Source organism: Lampetra fluviatilis, chromosome 40 (assembly GCF_964198595.1).
Source record: "Lampetra fluviatilis chromosome 40, kcLamFluv1.1, whole genome shotgun sequence".
Classification (NCBI taxonomy): Eukaryota; Metazoa; Chordata; class Hyperoartia; order Petromyzontiformes; family Petromyzontidae; genus Lampetra; species Lampetra fluviatilis.
This window is the reverse complement of record NC_136314.1, coordinates 2,320,733-2,341,886: the sequence shown is the minus strand read 5'-3', so window position 1 is coordinate 2,341,886 and position 21,154 is coordinate 2,320,733. Positions and strand designations below refer to the sequence as shown.

Sequence of the window (21,154 nt, the reverse complement as noted above, 5' to 3'; positions counted from 1 at the left end):
GGGAGAGATTTTCATCGCAGTACTTTTGAACAAAATTAATCAGGTGGTCATTTCACCCTCTGTACAGCAGGAGTCGCACTTTCCCACACGATGCTATTCACACGATATAACACCCCCCCCCCCCCCGCAAAACAAACAAACAAACCTGCATTGTGGATATTGGTCGCGACAGCCTACGGTGTTAAACTATGCAATGTTGGTTGCGTGACAAGTCAAAACAATATTTGTATTACTGTTATAGTCAGATACGTTATTTAAGCCAATCAAGCGCAAAAGCCATTTTTAAATCCTTTATATTAAGTTCGCTTGCTTGCTTGCTTGCGTGCTTGCTTGCTTGCGTGCTTGCTTGCTTGCTTACGACCGTGCAAATCTTTCGGTCGTTTTTTAACCCACTTCCCGTGATCCAATCGAGCTGACATTTTCCACACAGACTCGTTGTGCGAGACAATTAATGTTCGTGAAAATTTTTTTCAAAATTTTACACTGTTTAGGGAAAACAAATTATATATTTAATTAGCAATTGCTTAATACTGGCAGACAATCATCTGACCCATAGGTGGCAGCCATCTCAAGCCAGAAGACGAGAAGGCTCTAGCTGCCACGCATATAAAGGATTTATAGTGAAAAACTTTGTTTTTACGGGTTTACTTGTTAACGAGTTAAATATTTTCTTTGCGCAGTCATTGGTGACCGGCCTGATGCCGCATCCGATTTACTTCCCAGAGGGTTACGGCATTTCGGCAATTGGACGGTGGTGAGGGGGGGGTGAGGTCTGGGGTGGAGGAGGTTAAGTTTGCGAATGGATTTCCACGGCTGGTGATAAAGTTCACCGAGTGGATCGACGATGAACGCAGTTTGTTACCGTTCTGCTTCGGTATGGGATTGTTTTTTTTCTCCCCCCACCCCGCCCGTTTCTCCAAATATTAAATAGTGCGTGGAATACGCGGAATCTTGCTGCCGTCATTTGTTGCCTTGAGAAGTAAATCGGTCCCCAGTTGAGGGATGCAATATAAAAAAAAACTGGACAAAGTGCTGCTTGCAGACTTTCATTCAAGTATCTGGGATCTGGTTTACGTACACCTGCAATAAACACCCAAGTACGTTTTGATGTTTCTGTAAATTGATTTGACTACACATGTTTTTTTTTCTTTCAGTAAAATTGTCGAAGCCAATATTCCATTGCTTCTGTAGTGCGTGAGTCCTTTGCTTAAATATAATCTCGCTCGTGTTTGCCGCTGATTGCTATCTTCTTCACTGATGTATTTTTTTGATTCTTACGTCTCGAGTACTCACCATGTTAAACAAAATCTCATTTGCACTCAATTTGTGCGGTCAATATAGTCCATCAACAGTTTTAGATCAGCTGGAATTAACCCTAGCATTCATGATACTATATCTACTAGTGGTTTAAAGATGTCGTCTCATCAGCGACATATATGTTCGTAAGCTCGCCGTACAATGCATCAACTTGCGCGTCTAAGAATCAATGATTTTAGATTCGTACGTGTTGAATTTCATGTATTTCAATCACCCTTTGATGCAATACAATTCACGCAATTATATAGGGGCGCCATGATGTTAAGATGTTAATTCCATCGCCTGGTATGCAGGAGGTCGTTAGTTCGATCCAGCAGACCCTGACCCTTGTATATTTGGAGTTGTATTCTTCTCCCCGTGGTCTAGTGGAATTTTCTCTGGGTTCTCCGTTTTGTACTTCCACATTTAGAATCTACATGTTTTTTAAGAGTATTTGGCTGCTTTAAGCATCCACGTGTTACGCTAATTCGTTGAGGTATCATTTGTGGCCAGGCCATCTAACAAAGAGAGATGTATAGCTCAGTGGGTCTTGCCTGGTAAAATTAAATAAATATATATTTTAAATAGTTCTATAAAGAACGAATCCTTGAATGGAATCGTCATAATGTGGAATTTCTGTCATGTCATATTTTGGTTACCAGAATAATTCACGAATCTGTTTCACCACGAAAATATAATAAATTAAGTATTTTTTTTCTCCATTTGCCTATCAGCGTATGGAACAATTGTTTCACGCCATAATTTAAGCAGATAAATGCTGGACTGGTTTTAAATTTCCGAGTCATCAGCAGGGCGAGTGCTCATTGGCTGTTCACCACGCAAATTCCACGGAGCCTCAGCACAGAAAACAAAGCACAAACGTTATGACTTGCTGTTGTGGTGGATTGCATGGTTTACTTTATTTTTAAGTGGCAAAACAGACATTCGTATTATTATAACTGTATTACTGTTATTATCCGTTAGCAGGCCACTGATTAGAAATTGAATATTCATTTTAAATCTGGGGAATTTACATTTAAGAAAAAAAAACACTCGTCTTACTGCGAACTCTCAGAGCAGCCAACGCATCATCACAACGTACAACACGGGTCGACAGCCAGGTAACCCTTTTCAAGACAATCACGTTCATCGTTGTTTTTTGTTGTTTTAAACGTGGACAAAAGCAGACCCGAAAAAATGCAGTGATGGCCATTTATTTCTCTGCGGAGGTTTGTGCGCGTAGGCAAAAATTATTTCATACGCCGACAACAACGTGGGCACGCAGGCCGGCGAAACGCACTGCGCCCATCCTGCCTTGGCGTTCGCGCGACAATTCCAGGGTGTATAAGGCGGGCGGGGGGGGGGGGCCTCACTCATGGTAACAACGAGACTACGGTAGCCTCGAACACCGTGCAATCCCGAAGACGGTGCGCGCCCCCGCCTGCCACCACCGCGGCCGCCACCGCAGCCGCCGCTCCTTATGCTTCTGTCCCGTGGCCGTTTAAGTCCCGAAACGCACCGCTTGTACACAAACCGTGCTTTCGTGAGAAACAAAATATAAAATAAACCGCAGGACAAACCCACCCCATGACTACGTGTTGCATGCCTGGCAGACAATATGACCACAGTTTCGTGCACTCCCACAACTATAGTGCTTAGACCAGAAAAAAAAGAGACAAACGCAAAATAACTGAATTTGTTCTACCACAGGTTTTCAACCGCCAGTCTGTATACCCCGTCTTTTTTTTGTTTTGTTATGAAGGCGTTTCAGGATTCGTCCTCTATTCTTCCCCTCCAGTTTTGAAAATGTTGGCCAACCCCTGCTTGCTTGCAGCCTTACTTATTGTGTTTGCTACACAATTCACCTTTGGTGTTCCCCCCCACCCCCCATTCGGTGTGCTGTCCACTGCCCGGCTGATCCGATTGTACAAACCTCGTGCCCATCAATCGCCCTCATTGTAGCTGCTAAGCGAAGGGCCTTAGGCCGCTCGCTGTGACCCAGATGAGCCGCTCGCTCTGCTGTCAACGTCAACGATTGTTGGCTTCGTGGCCGTGATAATCAAGAAGAAAAATCACATTTTTTATTACGCTCGACATATACGGTATGACGATTCTACCCGCTTTATATTTTGTTGTTTGTTATGGGTAACAATTATAATGATGATCGTACTAATTTTCATTCACAGGCGTTTTTCTTCACCCGCTGCTGGATGAAAGCCTCGTGATGTCGCGTCAATCGTGGAGCGTATTACACATTCGTATAACATCGATCTTGTACGTCACATTCACCTGGTTCTGAATCAAAGGAACTGGAAGGATTTCGTGGGGCAGGCTGGGTAAATGTGGGCAAAGGTGCAGCCCCTGCAAATGCTCGCTCACGCCACCGCTAACGCAAGGCCCTCCGCTCGCACAAACTCTAAAGGGGACTTGGGTCCACCTTTCCACGTTGACCAGACGTGTTGGAAGAGGTGGACGTCCCCAGACTTGACCCCACCACCACGTGTTGACCTCAGGTGTTTTCATTTACATTGCCAGGTGGACAGAGGTTGGTGGTGGAGGGGGGGGGGGTGATTTGAGTTTCAACTTCCGCGCTGGAATATGGGATCACACCGGCGACCTTTGGATTGAAAATCCGGCGCGTGAATCAATCTGCACTTCCGTGGGGGTAGGCCACTCGTCGTCAATTCCCTTGTAAGTGGCCAAGACTGTCGTGTCAAACTATTGCAGTGTTTCTTCACAATTAGTGCAGTTCAGTTACTATGCAAGCGTCGAGAGAGGACATCGTGTACCGCAACTTAAACAATTAATCTGTCAGTGTTCCAAATAAACTTTTCCCCTCAGCAGTTACATTTACAAAAAAAAAAACAGCAATATAAATAAAATATTCATATAAAAATACTCTCTTGCAAAATATACAAATAAATGCATTGCTAAGCAAGACTTCCCTACAGTTTAATAGTAAGTCCGTACAAAATAAAAATAAATAAAAGGTAGAGAAATGTACTTTTGCCTAAAATGCTAAACGGAAGCAAATATTCTCCACGAGTCCACGTGTACCGTCAACGTTCAGTCTCGCGGTTTATTTTTTTTTATGCCAAACCCCTATAAATTAGTTACGAGGAACACATTCAAAAGTTGATACGCAACAAGATATTCTGCGGCATCAGCTGTATGGAAACGAAAAAAAAGCCGGCGTTGTGTGTTCAAGATTCAAATTCACCGATTTCCCCCCTCCCCCCCTCACAAATCATCACAGAGAACCGACAAACGCACAGACTGCACATAGCTTGGATTGTTTTCTGTTTGTCAGTGCTACACGTTAAGACCAAGGTCTTCACACATCGTCTATGAAAAGGTTTTAACAAGACACTCGGAGAGCGATTGAGCTCCCCACCCCCCGTATATTGCTGCTATTATTTTAACTTTTTTCTTAAGTTTGTTAATTTCTCGCAACAACAAAATATTGATTCATTTCAATCTGAAAATTTAAACAAAAATAATTATACTTAAAGTACAATACTCCACAGTAAGTTTTTTTTGTTACCTTATTCGCGGAGACTTGTTAAAATTAATGTAAAAATATAATTCAATTTTAAAAGTTATTTAATGTTTATATCCTGCATGCAAAGATTAATTGGGTATGCTTTGCAGCAACAGCATGTTTAACTTCATTTTTGTTTAACTTTACTTCTGAATGTAAATGGATTTTCAGAAGTAATTAAACTGTTGAGGTTAAAACTTTGCCCCTCTTTCACGAAAGGAAATTTGCGTCCACGGTCCTCAATTAATTCTTCCCACTCTCAATCGGCACTTTAAGCACACGGCGATGGGATCTGTCATTATTGAAATCCACCGTCTCACGAATCGCGTGCCATGGAAATTACACTTCCATTTCACCCCGCGTTATAATCATTTAAAATTAAAATAAACTAAAAGTAAAAATAAAAAAACTGTCAAAAAGAACGCCGACAAAAACAACACCACCACAAGAAACAAAAACGTAAAATCAAACGAGCTCAATACTTAACGCCGGCAATAAAAACCGAAACAAACACAAATCAAACTGCCCTCCCTCGCCCCATCATTTCAAGAGGGCATCACCAACCGACCAACCGACCGACCGACCGACCGCCTCCGTCACTTGCACGTGTACTCCTCTGTCCTCTCGCTGCACGCGCTGCAGCGCACGTAGCAGCACCAGTGGAACTTGCAGTTGCACTGCCACGCGCGCGTGTACTGGTGCGTGTTGTAGCCGCGGCCGCAGCACAGCAGGTCGCAGCCGTCGGCGTGCGGCGACGTGCGGTTGCACAGGCGACCGCGTGTCCCCGCGCTACCCGTCGCCGGGTCCTCCTCGCAGTAGTTGGGCGAGCGCTCGGTGAACACGAGCTCCGTGTCGAGCGGCTTGCGGTACGAGCGCGACTTCTTCACCTTGAGGAACATCGGCCGCAGGTAACGGCTGCCGCTCACCGGCTCCACGTGCACCGTGTGCTCGTACTTGTCCTTGAGCGCGTAGCCCACCTCGCGGAACTTGGGCAGCGTGGTCCAGCACGTCTTGGTGGTGCACGAGCCCGACACGCCGTGGCACTTGCACTCCAGCTTCATCTTCTCCTCCAGCACCTGGTCGGTGGAGTGGAAATGGCGATAAGGAACATCTGCGAACAAGCGCCCCAAGAAATACACGTGCCGCCGCTGGTTCCCGTGCCGCCAACAGAAGGCGGGTTACGGCAGAGCGTGAAGAGCGAAGCGTGTTCAAACACAAGTTGCGAGCCGACTGCATCCTTGCACTGGGCCGTTGGGTTTTACCGCTTACACCAATGCAATATTGGATTTTCAAACGAGTGGTGGCGCAGCGGTTAAGCACGTTGAACTGTGAACTGGGTGACGGAGTTTGATTCCTGGCTATAGCTAACAAGAGCTGCCTTTACCAACCTGCACTAACCGGCATGGTGAAGTAAGGTCAAATTAACCCCCAAAAACTGACACAGCATGGGATTCATTGCTAGTATTGGAATATCGTATGAATTAGAATAAAAAAGTTGCATGAATGTTGAACTTATTTTGCATCGTGCTGAATCGGAGTTTTGGTAGTTGTATATGAATGCTGAATATATGTAATTCCAGATTAATACATTTTGTTCTTATTTGTAAAGCTATTTTTAGTATTTGTTGTGTCTTTTGGTAAAGTCACGTAGATAGGTTCAAAGAAAAAAAACTAAACATAACAAAAAACTACGACGTTTCTATTGCAACACAAGCGTTCGTCATCAGTGTTTATGCACGAGCTCTCTCCGTCCGTCCGTTCACACATCACCACTGAATTTGGTTCGCAGAACGTGGGACGAACAGCCAGACATCGTTCCAAACAGCATGCAGCACGGCCCGGACACTATAAACTATTTTTAAAAGATGGGTTTTTTTTGACGAGGTAAGGACCATTGATCTATATAACACTTCATTGGGCTATCATTTGTGAACGCACGGTGATTCGAAATCTGGAGGGAAAAACCGGAGAACCACTGGGAGAACATGCACATCCCAAATATATTCCACGTCTATGCTTCTCTATGACATCTAACACAGACTTGATACATTTCTAATGAAGCTGAACGATATCACAAAAAGGTCGATTTTGGCTTTCATAAATCTGGTTCCAAAGAATAAAAAATAATAATGCTCTCAAATATTGCCACATACGTCATGAACGTAGTAACCTCTTTGTTGTCGATATTAATGTCTTAAATTCAACAGCAATATCCCTCTAACTCATTGCAATGGTTACCGGAGACGATATAGCTGATATATAAATTTGCGTCAATTGCAAAACACTGTGAATCAAACTAATGCATTTGGTAAAAAACACTCAAATCGTGTAAAGTTCAGCATTTTAAATGTGTTTCACAAGAACGCACGGCCACCTAACGCGGCCGTGGTTTTAAAGCGGCCACTTACGATGCCGTCGCAGGAGGATCGCTCCGTGACGGAGCGTCTCTCACTTCGAGGGTCATTTTACAAAACAAAGCGTGCATCCTTTGCGGGCTTTCGTGGCAAGTGGGTTAATTTTTGCCATAACACCATTACGACAAACGCACAATGACACGCTCTTGTGAAAACCTGCCTTGGTATTTATTGTCCGCGGGCTTAAATATTTTCTCTCTCGCACTCTCGGGAGGGGCACCAAAGGGCGGGGGGGAGCTGTGCAACCAGGTGGGGTTTAAAAAAAAAACCTCTCTCTCGCTTCTCAAACAATCCATCTTTAACCCTGCAAATCCCAAACTGTCTGCATAGCTGTGATGTTGCTGTTTCATCTGCTTGTGAAATGCGAGAGAGTCTGAGATGGGGTTTGGGAGGGGTTGGTGTGAGAAGGCAGGCGAAGGACTGATATGAGCTACCTGTCGGAGGCCGTCGGACTGCGAGGGGTGCTGCGTGCAGAACGAGACAGAGCGAGAGAGTGAGCGAGCGAGAGAGCAAGCGAGAGAGAGAGCGAGCGAGAGAGCGAGCGAGAGGGGGGGGGGGTTTACATAAAGCCAAGTTTTAAAAATTTTAATAAAAAAAAAATTACGAAATGATGAACGAAGCAAAGTGCCGAATACACCGAGCATCTTCTTGTTTCCACTGATCGTAAAAAAAGGAAGGAGGGAGGGAGGGAAGCAGGGAGGGAGGGAGGGGAGGAAGAGGAGTGACCCGTTAAAAGTAGAAGGTCAGAGGTAAAGGTCAACGAGAGAGCTGCGTGCGGTCAAATTCGGTAACCCCCTGCGGTGTTTCAATCTTTGCGAGGTAAAATGGAAAAGTAATTTTTTTTTTTAGCCGTGACGTTCCAAAACGCTCTAATGCTCGCTCGGATTGCGAGGGTGGGGGTGAGAAAGACACATTTTGCAAGTGACCCGTCATTGCAATTCTGCATCATTTGATTGTGCAACATAACTGCTTTTGTTATATGTTTGATCTGTAATTGTGGAATGCTGTGATGTTGTCTGCTGGCCGAGTCATCATTGAAAAATTGTTTCTTAGCTCTCTGTGGCTTTACTCAGTGGCAAATAAACTTTTGACTCCGATTCTGATTACATTTGGGGGATTTTATTAAAGTGTCTTGCCTGCTTCATACGGGATGATGTTTTTGTCCAAACTGCTCATCCAGAAGTGTCATTCTAAGCCAAGGATGGGGAGGGGGGGGATGCTTTCCTTTACTGGTGGCCAAATACAACTCTCAAATCCCGTAAGCAGGTGAGCATGTACCTTGTAAGCCTCGACAGTGCATGAAGGAGTCCTTGATGCAAAGTGATTGCACTTTACTCAGATTAGAAGCACAGTGTTTCCAGGTCGATTACATCGAATATATTTCCCCCTGATTAGTGTTGCTAAGATGCTTGTAGTGATAGATCACGTGATCGTAATTTTAATTGTTTTCATCGTAATTTGATTTTAAAAAACATCATTTTACGGGAAATTCTATTTAATTTAATAGTTACGTAGATTTGCGAACATTTTTGTTCCTCCTCTAAACGCAGCTTTAGCTCCGCTCCGTTATTTACGACCAATTTTTTTTTTCAGTTTACATTTTTTTCTCGTCTTCGTCGATTCGCGTCCACTCTCGCAAACGAGGCTGGAATCCTGGTTTCACCCCTCTCGACTTCTCGTTGGCTGTCTACACGACCGCCGCGTGACGACAGCGACGACGGCTGGCGAGCGACCGCCGGGCGCTCACCTTGCGTCCCACGCGGTTGTTGTGCAGGTTCATGAGCGTGCGCGCGCTCTGGCGCACCTCGCGAGCGTCCACGAAGAGGCGCGACAGCTCGAGGCCGTGGTGGACGTCCGCCGAGCAGCCGCCCCAGCGCCAGCCCTCGCGCGCGTTGTACGAGCCCTGGCGCGCTCGGTCGCAGCCGCACTCGCTCAGGTTGCCCTGGCTGCACGCCGTCGTGATGGCGTGCGCCACGCCCGCCGACGCCACCGCGTGCGCGAACGCCGCTTCTCGGCTACCTTTGGAGGGGTCGGTAGGGGTCGGTAGGGGTCGGAGGGTTCGGAGGGGTCGGAGGGGTTATTAGGGGTCGGTGGGGTCGGTAGGGGTCGGTGGGGTCGGTAGGGGTCGGAGGGGTCGGTAGGGGTCGGAGGGGTCGGTAGGGGTCAGAGGGGTCAGAGGGGTTGGCAGGGATGGGAGGGGTGGGTAGGGGTCGGTAGGGGTCGGTAGGGGTCGCAGGGGTCGCAGGGGTCGGTAGGGGTCGGTAGGGGTCAGAGGGGTTAGAGGGGTCGGTAGGGGTCGGTAGGGGTCGGAGGGGACACGGGAGAGGAGACGCGTATCAGTGGGGGAGGGGGGTGACATTTGCGACATCGACGAAATTCCCTGAAAAACAGCATTGTGGGGGGAGGGGAGGGGGCACCCTCGCCACCACCACTCTCACCACCACCACCCTCGCCACCACCACCACCACCCTCACCACCCTCACCACCACCACCACCACCCCCACCACCACCCTCACCACCACCACCACCACCACCACCCTCACCACCACCACCACCACCCTCACCACCACCCTCACCACCACCACCCTCACCACCACCACCACCACCCTCACCACCACCACACGGGGGGCGGCAACTGGAGGAGGACTCCCCAGCACCAGCGGAACGACTCGCGGTGGAAAATAGATTCTGGATGGCCAGCGATGCTCAAATACCAAAGAATAAAAAACCCGAAAAATACAATGTTGAACATTTGTGACATCCAATGTCACAAATGTTGAACATTTGTGACATTGGACGTATCTGACATTACTGAGATTAATAGACATTATGACATCACCGCACGTGTATGATTTTGTTGACTCTGCGGTATCTTTTTAAGGTCACTAATTTTTTTTATCACATCTGCACGTCCTCCTAACCTTCATTCGACCCGTTGTGATCTCCTCCACGGCTCATGCATACAAATTCAATGACATCTCTTCAATCTGATGGTGGTCATCATCATAACCACCATCATACGTCATGGTCTATCAACTGCTGGATGAAGGTTTTCCCACCTTGTCAGCATCCCTCATGGTTCGGTGACAACCCACAATCCATGTCATTCTGAAGCATAAACTTCTCATCGCTCGCTCCATCCCTACGGAGGTCAACCTCTCCTTTGGATTGTATGTATGTTGAACGTCTTTCGCACCGTACGTAGCGAACAGTGCTAATCGGAGGTGCGGGCAAAGACTACAAACTAAACACAAAAAGCAGTTCAAAATAAATTAATTTTCACTTTAGATTTTAAAGTGCATAGCTCCAGTGGCTTGCTAATATCGGAAGGAAGCACATTTCAGACAGCCGCAGAAGCGCATCTGAAAGCGCGCGATGCGGTAACCGTCTTTGTTCGATGCAGAGCCAAAAGCCGCTGTCAGGACGACCGGAGTTTGCGTGAAGACGGTTTCCATTCTGTTAACAGCCTCGATCGGAGTCCATTGTCCCTTAGAGCAAACGCCTCCTGCCCAAGGCCTCGTCGCTTTCCCTAACGTTCAAAACGATGTCTCTAATTTGCGGGTGTTTCCTGTTCCACGTGTTCCAATTTACACCTGTCAGGGCAATTGTAAACGTGAGCCTTTCCATCCTTTTCACCGTTTGTTCCATTTTAACCATCATTCTCGATATTTTTTATGCATGTCACTGCGGGTAATATTAACCGATTGCAAATATTCTTCTGCATTGCATTTGCTGTTGTTGATCATCAAATTTAGATTTCTAATAACACTGCAAACCTTTGTCACGTTGAGCCTAATCTGTCCTGAAGAATTTCCCCTCGTGTAAATGTTCTGCTTGAGTTTATTTGTCTCCTTTTATCCTTACTGGACATCTGTAAAAAAAAAAAACAGAGCTTCCTAGCTCATCGGATTCCTCTTCCAGTCTAAATCAAGATTCCGATTTTCCACGTTGACCTATGGCCTTTAGCACTTAACAGCATCAGCAGAAAGAATGCTGTGAACCGGCGATCTGTCTGGGGCCACTTATCCCATAATCACACTGAAGGTCAAGACTTAAGGTTATAGCTAAGGTCAAGAGAAGCTCCCCCTCCCCCCCACCGTGCACTCACCTTCACATTAAGTGGCGGGAATAATGACAAACGCCTCTGGTAGTAAGCAAAATACCACCTCAGTTTGGCAAAAGAATATTGTTTTAAACAAGCATTTTGGAAACACGCCGAGGGTGATAGACTTCAAGGCTTTGTCAAAGGTGCCGGGACATGCAAGATACTATTTATATATATTAAAACCTCTTTGAATGTTTGTGCTACTATCATCCAAAATTTAATTGGTGGTAATGAGGGAAATATGATTGTGAGAGATACCAAAACTAATGGATTCACGCGGACATTCATAACACGGTTGTTAAAAAAAAATCTTAAATCGAATCGTGCTCATGCTCGCCAAAAACGAACATTCTATTGAAAGGTTTCTTCAAAGAGGGCTCGACGTGGACACATTGCCAACGATGAGAGATCATACCAGGCCCTCACCCCTCAGCTGTCACGTGATTGATGGGGAAATCAGGGATATTTTTTTCCCCGGCCACAAACACATAGCCCCCATTTTTTTCCACAACAACCGATCAACGGATGCGCGTCAACGTTCACCGCCCAGGTGATAAGCGCTGCAGACGAAGTGACGAGGTGGAAAATTGTCACCCTGTGGAGTGTGACGCACTGCATGGCGTGGCAATGGTCACTGTGCGTTGTGTGTGCATTGGGCGCATATTGCTGGACTGTGTAGAGCAGTGCTTCTTAACCTGGGGTGCACGCATCCCCTGGGCGTGCGAGATGCCCTCTCTGGGGGTGCGAGACACGGGCAGATTTTTTTTGTTTAGATAAATCATCGAAACACCAAATTAAGCCACGGGCACATGTAAGTACAACAACTTTGTTTCATCAAACCTATGTATTATTTGTTAACGTTATGAATATTTTTTACGATTAAAAACCAAAGGCGTGCAAAGGTTGCAGTAACGGTTAAGGGCCACTGGTGGAGAATAACCGATGATCTGTCCAGCAGCTTTGTTGTTGAGAAGGTTGGCTTTGTAATCGATTGACCGTCTAACTGGTGAACTTCTTCGAAGGTAGACCGTGCAGCAGCAGCAGCAGTAGTTTGTAGCTCGGTGAACCATGTGTGCGGTTGGTGGCATGTCTGTTGCATCCAGTCGACTGTATCGCTGGTGGACTTCTCAACTGTGAATTGGGTGAACCATGTAGCTATTGGGCTTTCCAACTGGTGGACTCTGTCTCGGATGCATCTTGATCTTGGTAAACTATAGCGAGCAGACTGAGCATAAGTAATAGACTGTGTTGCTAGCGAAGCTGTGAGGCAGCTGGATTGTGCAGCCCAATTGATTATGTAGCTGGTGGGTTTAGGCTGTGGTCTGGGTCTCTGGTGGTCCGTATCGATAGATGATCGAGGCTGACCGCCTCCAAGACGGGTGAGTTGTGTAGCCGGTGGACTGTGCGCACAGCCGACAGGGCTATGTGACTGTTGTACTGTGAGACATGCTGACTTGGGTGTGCTGGCAGACTGCGAGTATAGCCAGCAGTCTATGTGGTTGGAGGGGGGACTGTGACGAGACACACGGACCGCGTGTGTAACCGACACTACTGCGTGTGTGAGCCACGCACCGCCGCGTGGACTGTGTGGACCGCGTGTGTCGGGGCGTGCCGCTGTAGCGAGGCGACTTACCTACTTTGAGCTCTTGCCCGAACACAGTACGTTCACCCAGCGCCGTGCAGTTCCAGCGGCCGAAGCGGAACTGGTACTGGCACTCGCTGATGCCCAACTGCGCGCCCTCCCCGATGACGATGATGACATCGGGCCGGCTTTGGCACAACGCTCGCTGCCGCGGGGCCAGACCCGGGATCTTGTTGCAGATGATGTTGGCACCCAGCGCAACCACAGACGACAGCGCCCTGCAGGTGGGCGATGGGGGATGGAGAGAGAGAGAGAGGAGAGAGAGGAGGGACAGGGGTGATGGGGGAGCAGGGAATGAGTGGCATATTGAGAAACAAAATTCAAATGTGTCCAGGTCCCCAAGGAATAACTTGCCAAATTCTATGCGTCATCCGGAGACCACCCATGATGTGGTACAATGGTTGGGCTATTCCGATAATCGGTTTCTTGGTTAGGGTTGTGTTGGATTGTCTGAGATTTTGTTTTGCTGTTGGTACAACGCTCGTACAACGCGCGTTGGTACACAAGTACGAACTGTGCAATGCGTGCGTGCTTTGTGACCTGAACGCATGTGTAAGCACAATATTAAATAAATATTAACTTATTAGTGGGCTTTTCATTCTTTCTATCACACTCCATGGGAGGTAGATTGCTTTGGTTTACTGACAATAGAGACGATGTATTTGTTGGTATTTTGCATGAGACTTTAAGCAATGTTAACCCTTAGGCAGAGCCTGCCCTATGAGTGAAATCAGTAAACCCTATAGACAATCATTCAGTTTGTCACTTTTGTATTCTAGTTATAGGCATAAATTCGACAATATTTGAACAAAGTTTTGGTTCTCTCGCGCTTTCTAAAACATCACAAAAATGTCCATCACTCACTCACAATCATCTCCACCGTGTGAGATAGGACCGTGATGTATTTGTGCACAACGCTGCTAGAAAGTAACACAACAATGGCGATTAAGTACATTCAACGCATTCATACATCAAGTCACATTTGAGAGGATTACAACGAAGATGCAATGTGGTCATCGATGGGACTGTGCTTTATTCTATAACTGAATGATAACACGATGTAACACGATTTTTGTTCCTGGGTAGTAAGTGTTATTATCTCATTGCTTATGCCTCAAAAGTAGTCAAACATGGCTATTATTCCCCACAAACTTTGCTTTTGTAACCAGGACTTTATGTGAAGGAATGACACAAATGCAAACCACGTTTGCTCATTGAAAATAGTTACATTTCAAAATATAATTGTCCTGATCACAAAAGCAAAGTTTGTGGGGAATAAGGCATTTTCTGTACTTTTGAGGCATAAGCAATTAGGAATTAATACGTACTACCCAGGAACAAAAAAAAAATGTTACACAGTGTAATATAATGTATTTATATAAAGTAATGTAATAACTCTGTGCAGCATATTATGTTAAATCACTGTTTACAGAGTAACACATCTAATTGATAAATAAATATCAGTTTAAAGATGTATACCCTATACATCTTGGTCTCATTTATAAAAAAAAACATTTTCTAAACCGCATTGTATTTTCATATAACAGAAAGACTTACTTTGAACAAATTATAAATTCAAAGTCAAATGAGTGTTTCTAAGGTAGACATATGCCAAATAAGTGATTTGTTTACATTATTGTCGATTTTTATTAAATAACTCAATGTTTCAGCACATGTGTTATCGACAATAATATACAGTTACATTTCACCGCGTTTACATTTGTAAACATATAACCAGATGCCTTCCAGCACGTTCGTGAGCGTTCATTTAAAATGCGACTAGGTTTTTAAAATACAGTACACAGTTAATTACCTTTTTAAATAGCGTGCTCTGTAAGAACATAGACTGTGCAGTGTGCGCGAACCTCACAGCGACTAGCAGACACTTTATGGATGATGGCCTCCCTCCCCCACGTTGTGTCGGTCAGAGAGGTTGTTTGACCATACTTCACCACGTGGTCAGAGAGGTTGTTTGACCATACTTCAGCACGTGGTCAGAGAGGTTGTTTGACCATACTTCACCACGTGGTCAGAGAGGTTGTTTGACCATACTTCACCACGTGGTCAGAGAGGTTGTTTGACCATACTTCACCACGTGGTCAGAGAGGTTGTTTGACCATACTTCACCACGTGGTCAGAGAGGTTGTTTGACCATACTTCACCACGTGGTCAGAGAGGTTGTTTGACCATACTTCAACCACGTGGTCAGAGAGGTTGTTTGACCATACTTCAACCACGTGGTCAGAGAGGTTGTTTGACCATACTTCACCACGTGGTCAGAGAGGTTGTTTGACCATACTTCAACCACGTGGTCAGTGAGGTTGTTTGACCATACTTCAACCACGTGGTCAGAGAGGTTGTTTGACCATACTTCACCACGTGGGTCAGTGCTAGTTGATAAATGTGGGGATGCGGAACAGGCGTGGTTCAGACATCACCCTCTAAAACAATTGTTTTTTACCGGCTAAGGCCCACTGAGCTGTATAGCTCTTTTTCAGAAGCTCCTGGACGCAAATAATGGTTCAACGAAGTGGCTTATCAAGTGGAAATGCACAGCAGCCAAATACTCTCAACGCCACAGATGTCAGCCGTGGCCCGGAATCGAACTCAGGTTTCATCGCCGAGATGCGCTAACCCGCTGCGCCACCGCTCTGCCCGTAACGATATTATTATTATTATTCAGGGAACTTCATTCAAATGCTCTCCCTTTCATCGCCGAATCCAATTATGTTACATTACCTGCCATTACCGAGTGTGATACTTGGCGCGGGGCGCGTGACGTACAATTACACAGCCACCGCTGATGTGCGGGTGAATGCCCCAAACCTGAACAGCAGCAGCAATGTGACGGAATTATTACTATCATTAGGACCAAGGTAAAATACAAAAAAACCCAACGCCGCATTCCTTTGTGTTGTGGATACTTTGGTAATTGCTCAGCCGAGATCAGCAATACCTGCGGGAGCCATTGCATCCTATCAGAAGGGCTCTCACCATCCGTCGGGCACGGCTGTATGCCCCCTCGCATTGAAAGACTCATCGGAAAGTAAGACGCAACCCCAGCTTTCATCTCGCCTCACATTACAGACACATCGACCGGTTCAGAAGAAGGTGCACTTCCCAACGTTTTCATTCAGATACAGGCGGGACATGTGTTGTTTAAACGCAGGGAGACCTTTCACGGTGTACCATGCGCAACGAAAACGTAGCCCATGTTTCTTGTTCTTTCCCGTTCGACGCGGTGATGTCTGCCGATTGAGACGAGTTCGTTTTCGTTATTTGCGCGTGCGCACCCACTGCCATGGCAGCCAGCCCCAACACTAATTCAGTGCACACCACTGCCATCACAGGCAGCCCCAACACTCACTCAGTGCACACCACTGCCATCACAGGCAGCCCCAACACTCACTCAGTGCACACCACTGCCATCACATGCAGCCCCAACACTCACTCAGTGCACACCACTGCCATCACAGCCAGCCCCAACACTCACTCAGTGCACACCACTGCCATGGCAGCCAGCCCCAACACTCACTCAGTGCACACCACTGACATCCCATCCAGCCCCAACACTCACTCGGTGCGCACCACTGCCATCCCAGTCAGCCCCAACACTCACTCAGTGCACACCACTGCCATGGCAGCCAGCCCCAACACTCACTCAGTGCACACCACTGCCATCCCAGTCAGCCCCAACACTCACTCAGTGCACACCACTGCCATGGCAGCCAGCCCCAACACTCACTCGGTGCGAACCAACGCATGCAATGCTCCACGGCGACTGAGCGCCGCCGCATTTCTGTTCCGTGGCGATGTCGCCGCTACGATCTCGCCGGCTCGTCGTTCAGCCCATGGCGCGCGCTTGTGAAGAGCCGATATATAAATAATTATTTACACCGTTCGTCTTTGGGGTTAGCTCAGGGAACCAAAAAACAAATAACCCACGATCGTGACCATTGCCTATTTTGGAAAATAAATAAATAAAAACAACCCCGCCGCATTTTCGAGAAATGACAATTCAAACTCGTGTCGTCTCTCTGCTTGCATCAGTGCACACAAGTTGATGTGAATCTTGGCCCCACCATTTGTTTGGTGTTAACAAACAAACAAACCGTCGAAACAAACTTTGAGGATGACTGATGGCTTTAACTGAACATTATGAATATGACTGACGGCTCCCACAGAGCAGGAATAATGCACCCAGTCGCATTGTGAGCATTGCTTTGTGCGACTGCCGTGATTGTGGCTAATGCAGAAGCTCGGAGTTTTAGTTGTTGTTGTTGTTTTAAATAGACATACCGTGCTCGTGTGATGCGTGTCGAGTTGTTGTCGTTATTTGTGTTCGTGGACCGCTGCCAATGCAGCAGCATTACTAAATAATTGGTAGAGTGCGTGTGTGTGTGTTGTGTGAATTGTGAATCAATAACTGTTGGTAAATATATTCACAATCGTCAGAAAAAAAATACTGTCTTAATACAACTATTACGGTAAGGAGCTGTTGTAATATAAAACACACATCCAACTTTGTAGGAAATACACAATGCACACATTTGTACGTGAATGTAGATGCGAGATAACAAAAAAAACGTGTACGCGCTCACGTGCTGCGTATCGTCCCCAACAGTAAGCAATGCGTTGTTATCTAAAGGCCCAAAACGCAGAATAGCCAGCAACAAACAGCACCCGGAAGAAATCAATTGCTACAACATTGATACGCTTCTTGCATCGGGCATGGTTATTAGAACGGTGGACAATGAGACGACGGGGGAGGGAATTTCAAAGTCGGGAATCCAACTGGATCTAATACAGCACCGTGAAGAGGTGGAACTCAACAACTGGTGCCATCATCGGTTCTGTGCCACTTTTGTAAAAATCAGACTGCGTCGGCAGAGGCTCTGGAGCACAAATCTAAAACATCCACCACCAGCACCACCACCAGCACCAGCACCACCAGCACCACCAGCAACACCAGCACCACCAGCATCACCAGCACCACCAGCACCACCAGCACCACCAGCACCACCACCAGCACCACCAGCACCACCAGCACCACCAGCACCGCCACCAGCACCACCACCACCACCAGCACCACCACCAGCACCAGCACCGCCACCGCCAGCACCAGCACCACCACCACCACCACCAGCACCACCACCGCTGCCTAAGTCGTTAACGCCGCTCGCTGCCTCGTGTGGTGGAGCAGTGACGGAGCGATTAGCGAGCGCACAGCGACGTGAACCCGCGCCCAGAGTTCAAGTCACGGCCGCGGATAACATCAGCGGCGAGTGATATCTAAACCCGCCTTGTGCCCACTCCCCCCCCCCTCTAACAAAACTAAGATATGTTTTATTTTACGAGGTAAGGCCCCGCTGAGCTATGTAGCGCTGGTTGAGAAGCGACTTGGCCACAAATGACACCTCAACGAAGTGGCTTATCGTCGCATGGACATTTACAGCGGCCAAGCGACTTGCACCGGCTAAGGTGGTGAAGTTACCGTACGGTTGAACAATCCCTCACGACTGAAACGTCACGGGGAGGTGGGTCATCGCCCAGCAGTGGAGAGGACAACTTTGTTCACGTCTGTGGCACGTGTGGGTTAGTTCAGTGATAGGTGAATGCGTTCGTACATAGTGTGTAGAATATATATGCAGTGACACTGCGGTTTCTTTGTACATCTACTGCTGGATGAAGGCCCTCTCACCCTGTGTCGGTCACGTGGCCGTCTGACCACAAGTTCCTACTTCACCAGACTGGTTCGGGCATCAGTCGCCGCTGACGGCTGGTCAGGTGTTTCGCTCAATGCGCCACCCACTACTTCATCATCACCGGCTTAACACGTCGGCTTTCGCGACCAATATCATCCATGATACAGGTTTTTTGGGTTTGATCGCGATCAAATCCAAAACCTCTCCCCCGTTCGTGCCCCCTTTGTGCAATACATTGCTCATGACTGTAACTTGCATGGCAAGGTTAAAGCAAGGCAGGGGGTCAGCAACCAATATAACACGAATATACATTTTTGTTCGAATTCGGTAACAGACAAAAAAAAATGCCCTCAATATTTCAAGAGCCACAATGCACGTGCATACGAGACGGCGGTTCTTGATAAATAGCGACGTCACAAAGCAGTCCTTGAACAGCCGCATGCGGCTTCAGAGCTGCAGGTTGACACCACTGCCCATGGTAAACTGGACTTTCCTAGTAAATTGGACTCTCATGGTAAACTGGACTTCATGAGTAAACTGGACTCCCATGGTCAACGGGATTTCCATAGCAAACTGGACTCCCATGATGAACTGGACTCCCATGTAAACTGAATTTCCATGGTAAACTGGACTTTCCTAGTAAATTGGACTCTCATGGTAAACTGGACTTCATGAGTAAACTGGACTCCCATGGTCAACGGGATTTCCATAGCAAACTGGACTCCCATGATGAACTGGACTCCCATGTAAACTGAATTTCCATGGTAAACTGGACTCCCATGATGAACTGGACTTCAATGGTAAATAGAACTCCCATGGTCAGAGGTCGGCAACCAAAATAACAAGACCAATCTTTTTTTTTTATTCAGTAAACAAACCCTCAATATTTCTAGAGCCGCAATGCATGTGAAAACGAGACGGTGGTCCTTAAATCAAGTCACAAAGTGGTCCTTAAAGAGCCACCGAATGCGGCTCTGAAGCAGCAGGTTGCCGACCCCTGCACTGTGAAGGGACGTCTTCATCACGGCTGCTGATGATGATGATGAATGCATACAACAAAACTGCACGCAAACATCGAACAGATTAAAAAAAAAAATTCTGGCCTAGACTTTTGCAGCTGTTTTAGACTAATTTCAGGGTGCTGATTCCAAATCTGATCTCAAATTTGCTCTATCACATCTCATTTTTATGCAATCGGCATACCCCATTTTCATTGATTTTACCCGAAATTAACTCTGTCACTTATGATTGCAAGTTGTTGCGAGTCAGTGACTGCTTTAGTGTTAAAATATGGTGCTGTATTTTTAGGATAGTGTGTTTATAATATCATTTTATGTAGATATCCACATTTATTTAATATTTTTCTTCTGCAGTTTTTATTGAAAATGCAATATTTGATATCTCAAAAAACAGATTTGGAATCAGCTCCCGAAAATTACCTTACAAACCGTTGGAATACCTTATGCCAGAAAAAGTGTGTTGACCAGTGTTATTGATGATGATGATGATGGACTTGAACAATGTTGTTCACCAGTGTTAATATCACTTTGTAGACGATTTTTTATATATAAAAAGAACGCAGTTGTGACCAAAGGTTCCAAAGGCTCAGAACACCAAGTGGTCAGCAACAATCGGCACCGTCAAAGTTGTGTTGGATAAGAGAGTTCAACATGTTCTTGGTTCTTTCGGTAAATTCACGTAGAATGGAAATAATAAAATAATAAAAATAAAACAATAAAATAATTCTCACGACGTTTCGGCCACAACGCAAGCAGCCGTCCTCAGGTGGAGAGCAGGTCTGTCGAGGAGACAGAGTCTGAATTCATTGATTTTACCCGAAATTAACTCTGTCACTCAAGACAGAGTCTGAATTCAGACTGTCTCCTCAACAGACCTGCTATCCACCTGAGGACGGCTGCTTGCGTTGTGGCCGAAACGTCGTGAGAATTATTTTATTATGTTTTATTTTTATTATTTTATTATTTCCATTCTACGTGACTTTACCGAAAGAACCAAGAAGATGAATCCCTGCAGTCACGAAAGCTTTAAATCGAGAGTTCAACATGTTTCTGGGAATGTGCAACGGTTATAAGATCCTGGGAGAAGAGACTATGGGAGGGAATTGCAAAGTCAAGCAGTAAGTGCAAGGGCAGAGCAAGAAAAGACAATGACATTTGTGACGACACACATCACCTACTCGTCAACAAATATGACAATGAAGGGATAAATGTCGATGTAAAGCTTTCGTGACTGCAGGGATTCATCTTCTTGGTTCTTTCGGTAAAGTCACGTAGAAGGGAAGTAATAAAATAATAGAAATAAAACATAATAAAATAATTCTCACGACGTTTCGGCCACAACGCAAGCAGCCGTCCTCAGGTGAAAACCAGACGCTATCGCCTCGACAGATCCGGTTTTCACCTGAGGACGGCTGATTGCGTTGTGGCCGAA

The 21,154-nt window shown here is 46.3% G+C and overlaps 1 protein-coding gene across 1 annotated transcript; it reads right to left on the bottom strand.

The window, feature by feature from the left end:
• Window positions 1–5,094: 5,094 nt before the first annotated feature.
• LOC144946244 (protein Wnt-7b-like) lies at window positions 5,095–19,725 on the bottom strand. The gene is made up of 4 exons (XM_078875136.1): window positions 19,667–19,725; window positions 12,990–13,216; window positions 8,999–9,270; window positions 5,095–5,913 (listed from the first exon to the last, which is right to left on the bottom strand). Exons 1-4 carry the CDS (start codon window positions 19,723–19,725, stop codon window positions 5,434–5,436), a joined length of 1,038 nt encoding a protein of 345 aa, XP_078731262.1. The 3' UTR covers window positions 5,095–5,433.
• Between the last annotated feature and the right edge of the window lie 1,429 nt (window positions 19,726–21,154).

Excerpts from the sequence above, each read along its gene's own strand:
- LOC144946244 (XM_078875136.1), bottom strand. The coding sequence starts at position 19,725 with ATGAAGACGTCCCTTCACAGTGCAGGGGTCGGCAACCTGCTGCTTCAG. Across the intron at positions 13,217-19,666 it reads CTGCTTCAGAGCCGCATTCG|GGCGCTGTCGTCTGTGGTTG; the intron begins GTGGCTCTTTAA and ends GCCCACCTGCAG. Across the intron at positions 5,914-8,998 it reads ACAACCGCGTGGGACGCAAG|GTGCTGGAGGAGAAGATGAA; the intron begins GTGAGCGCCCGG and ends TCCACCGACCAG.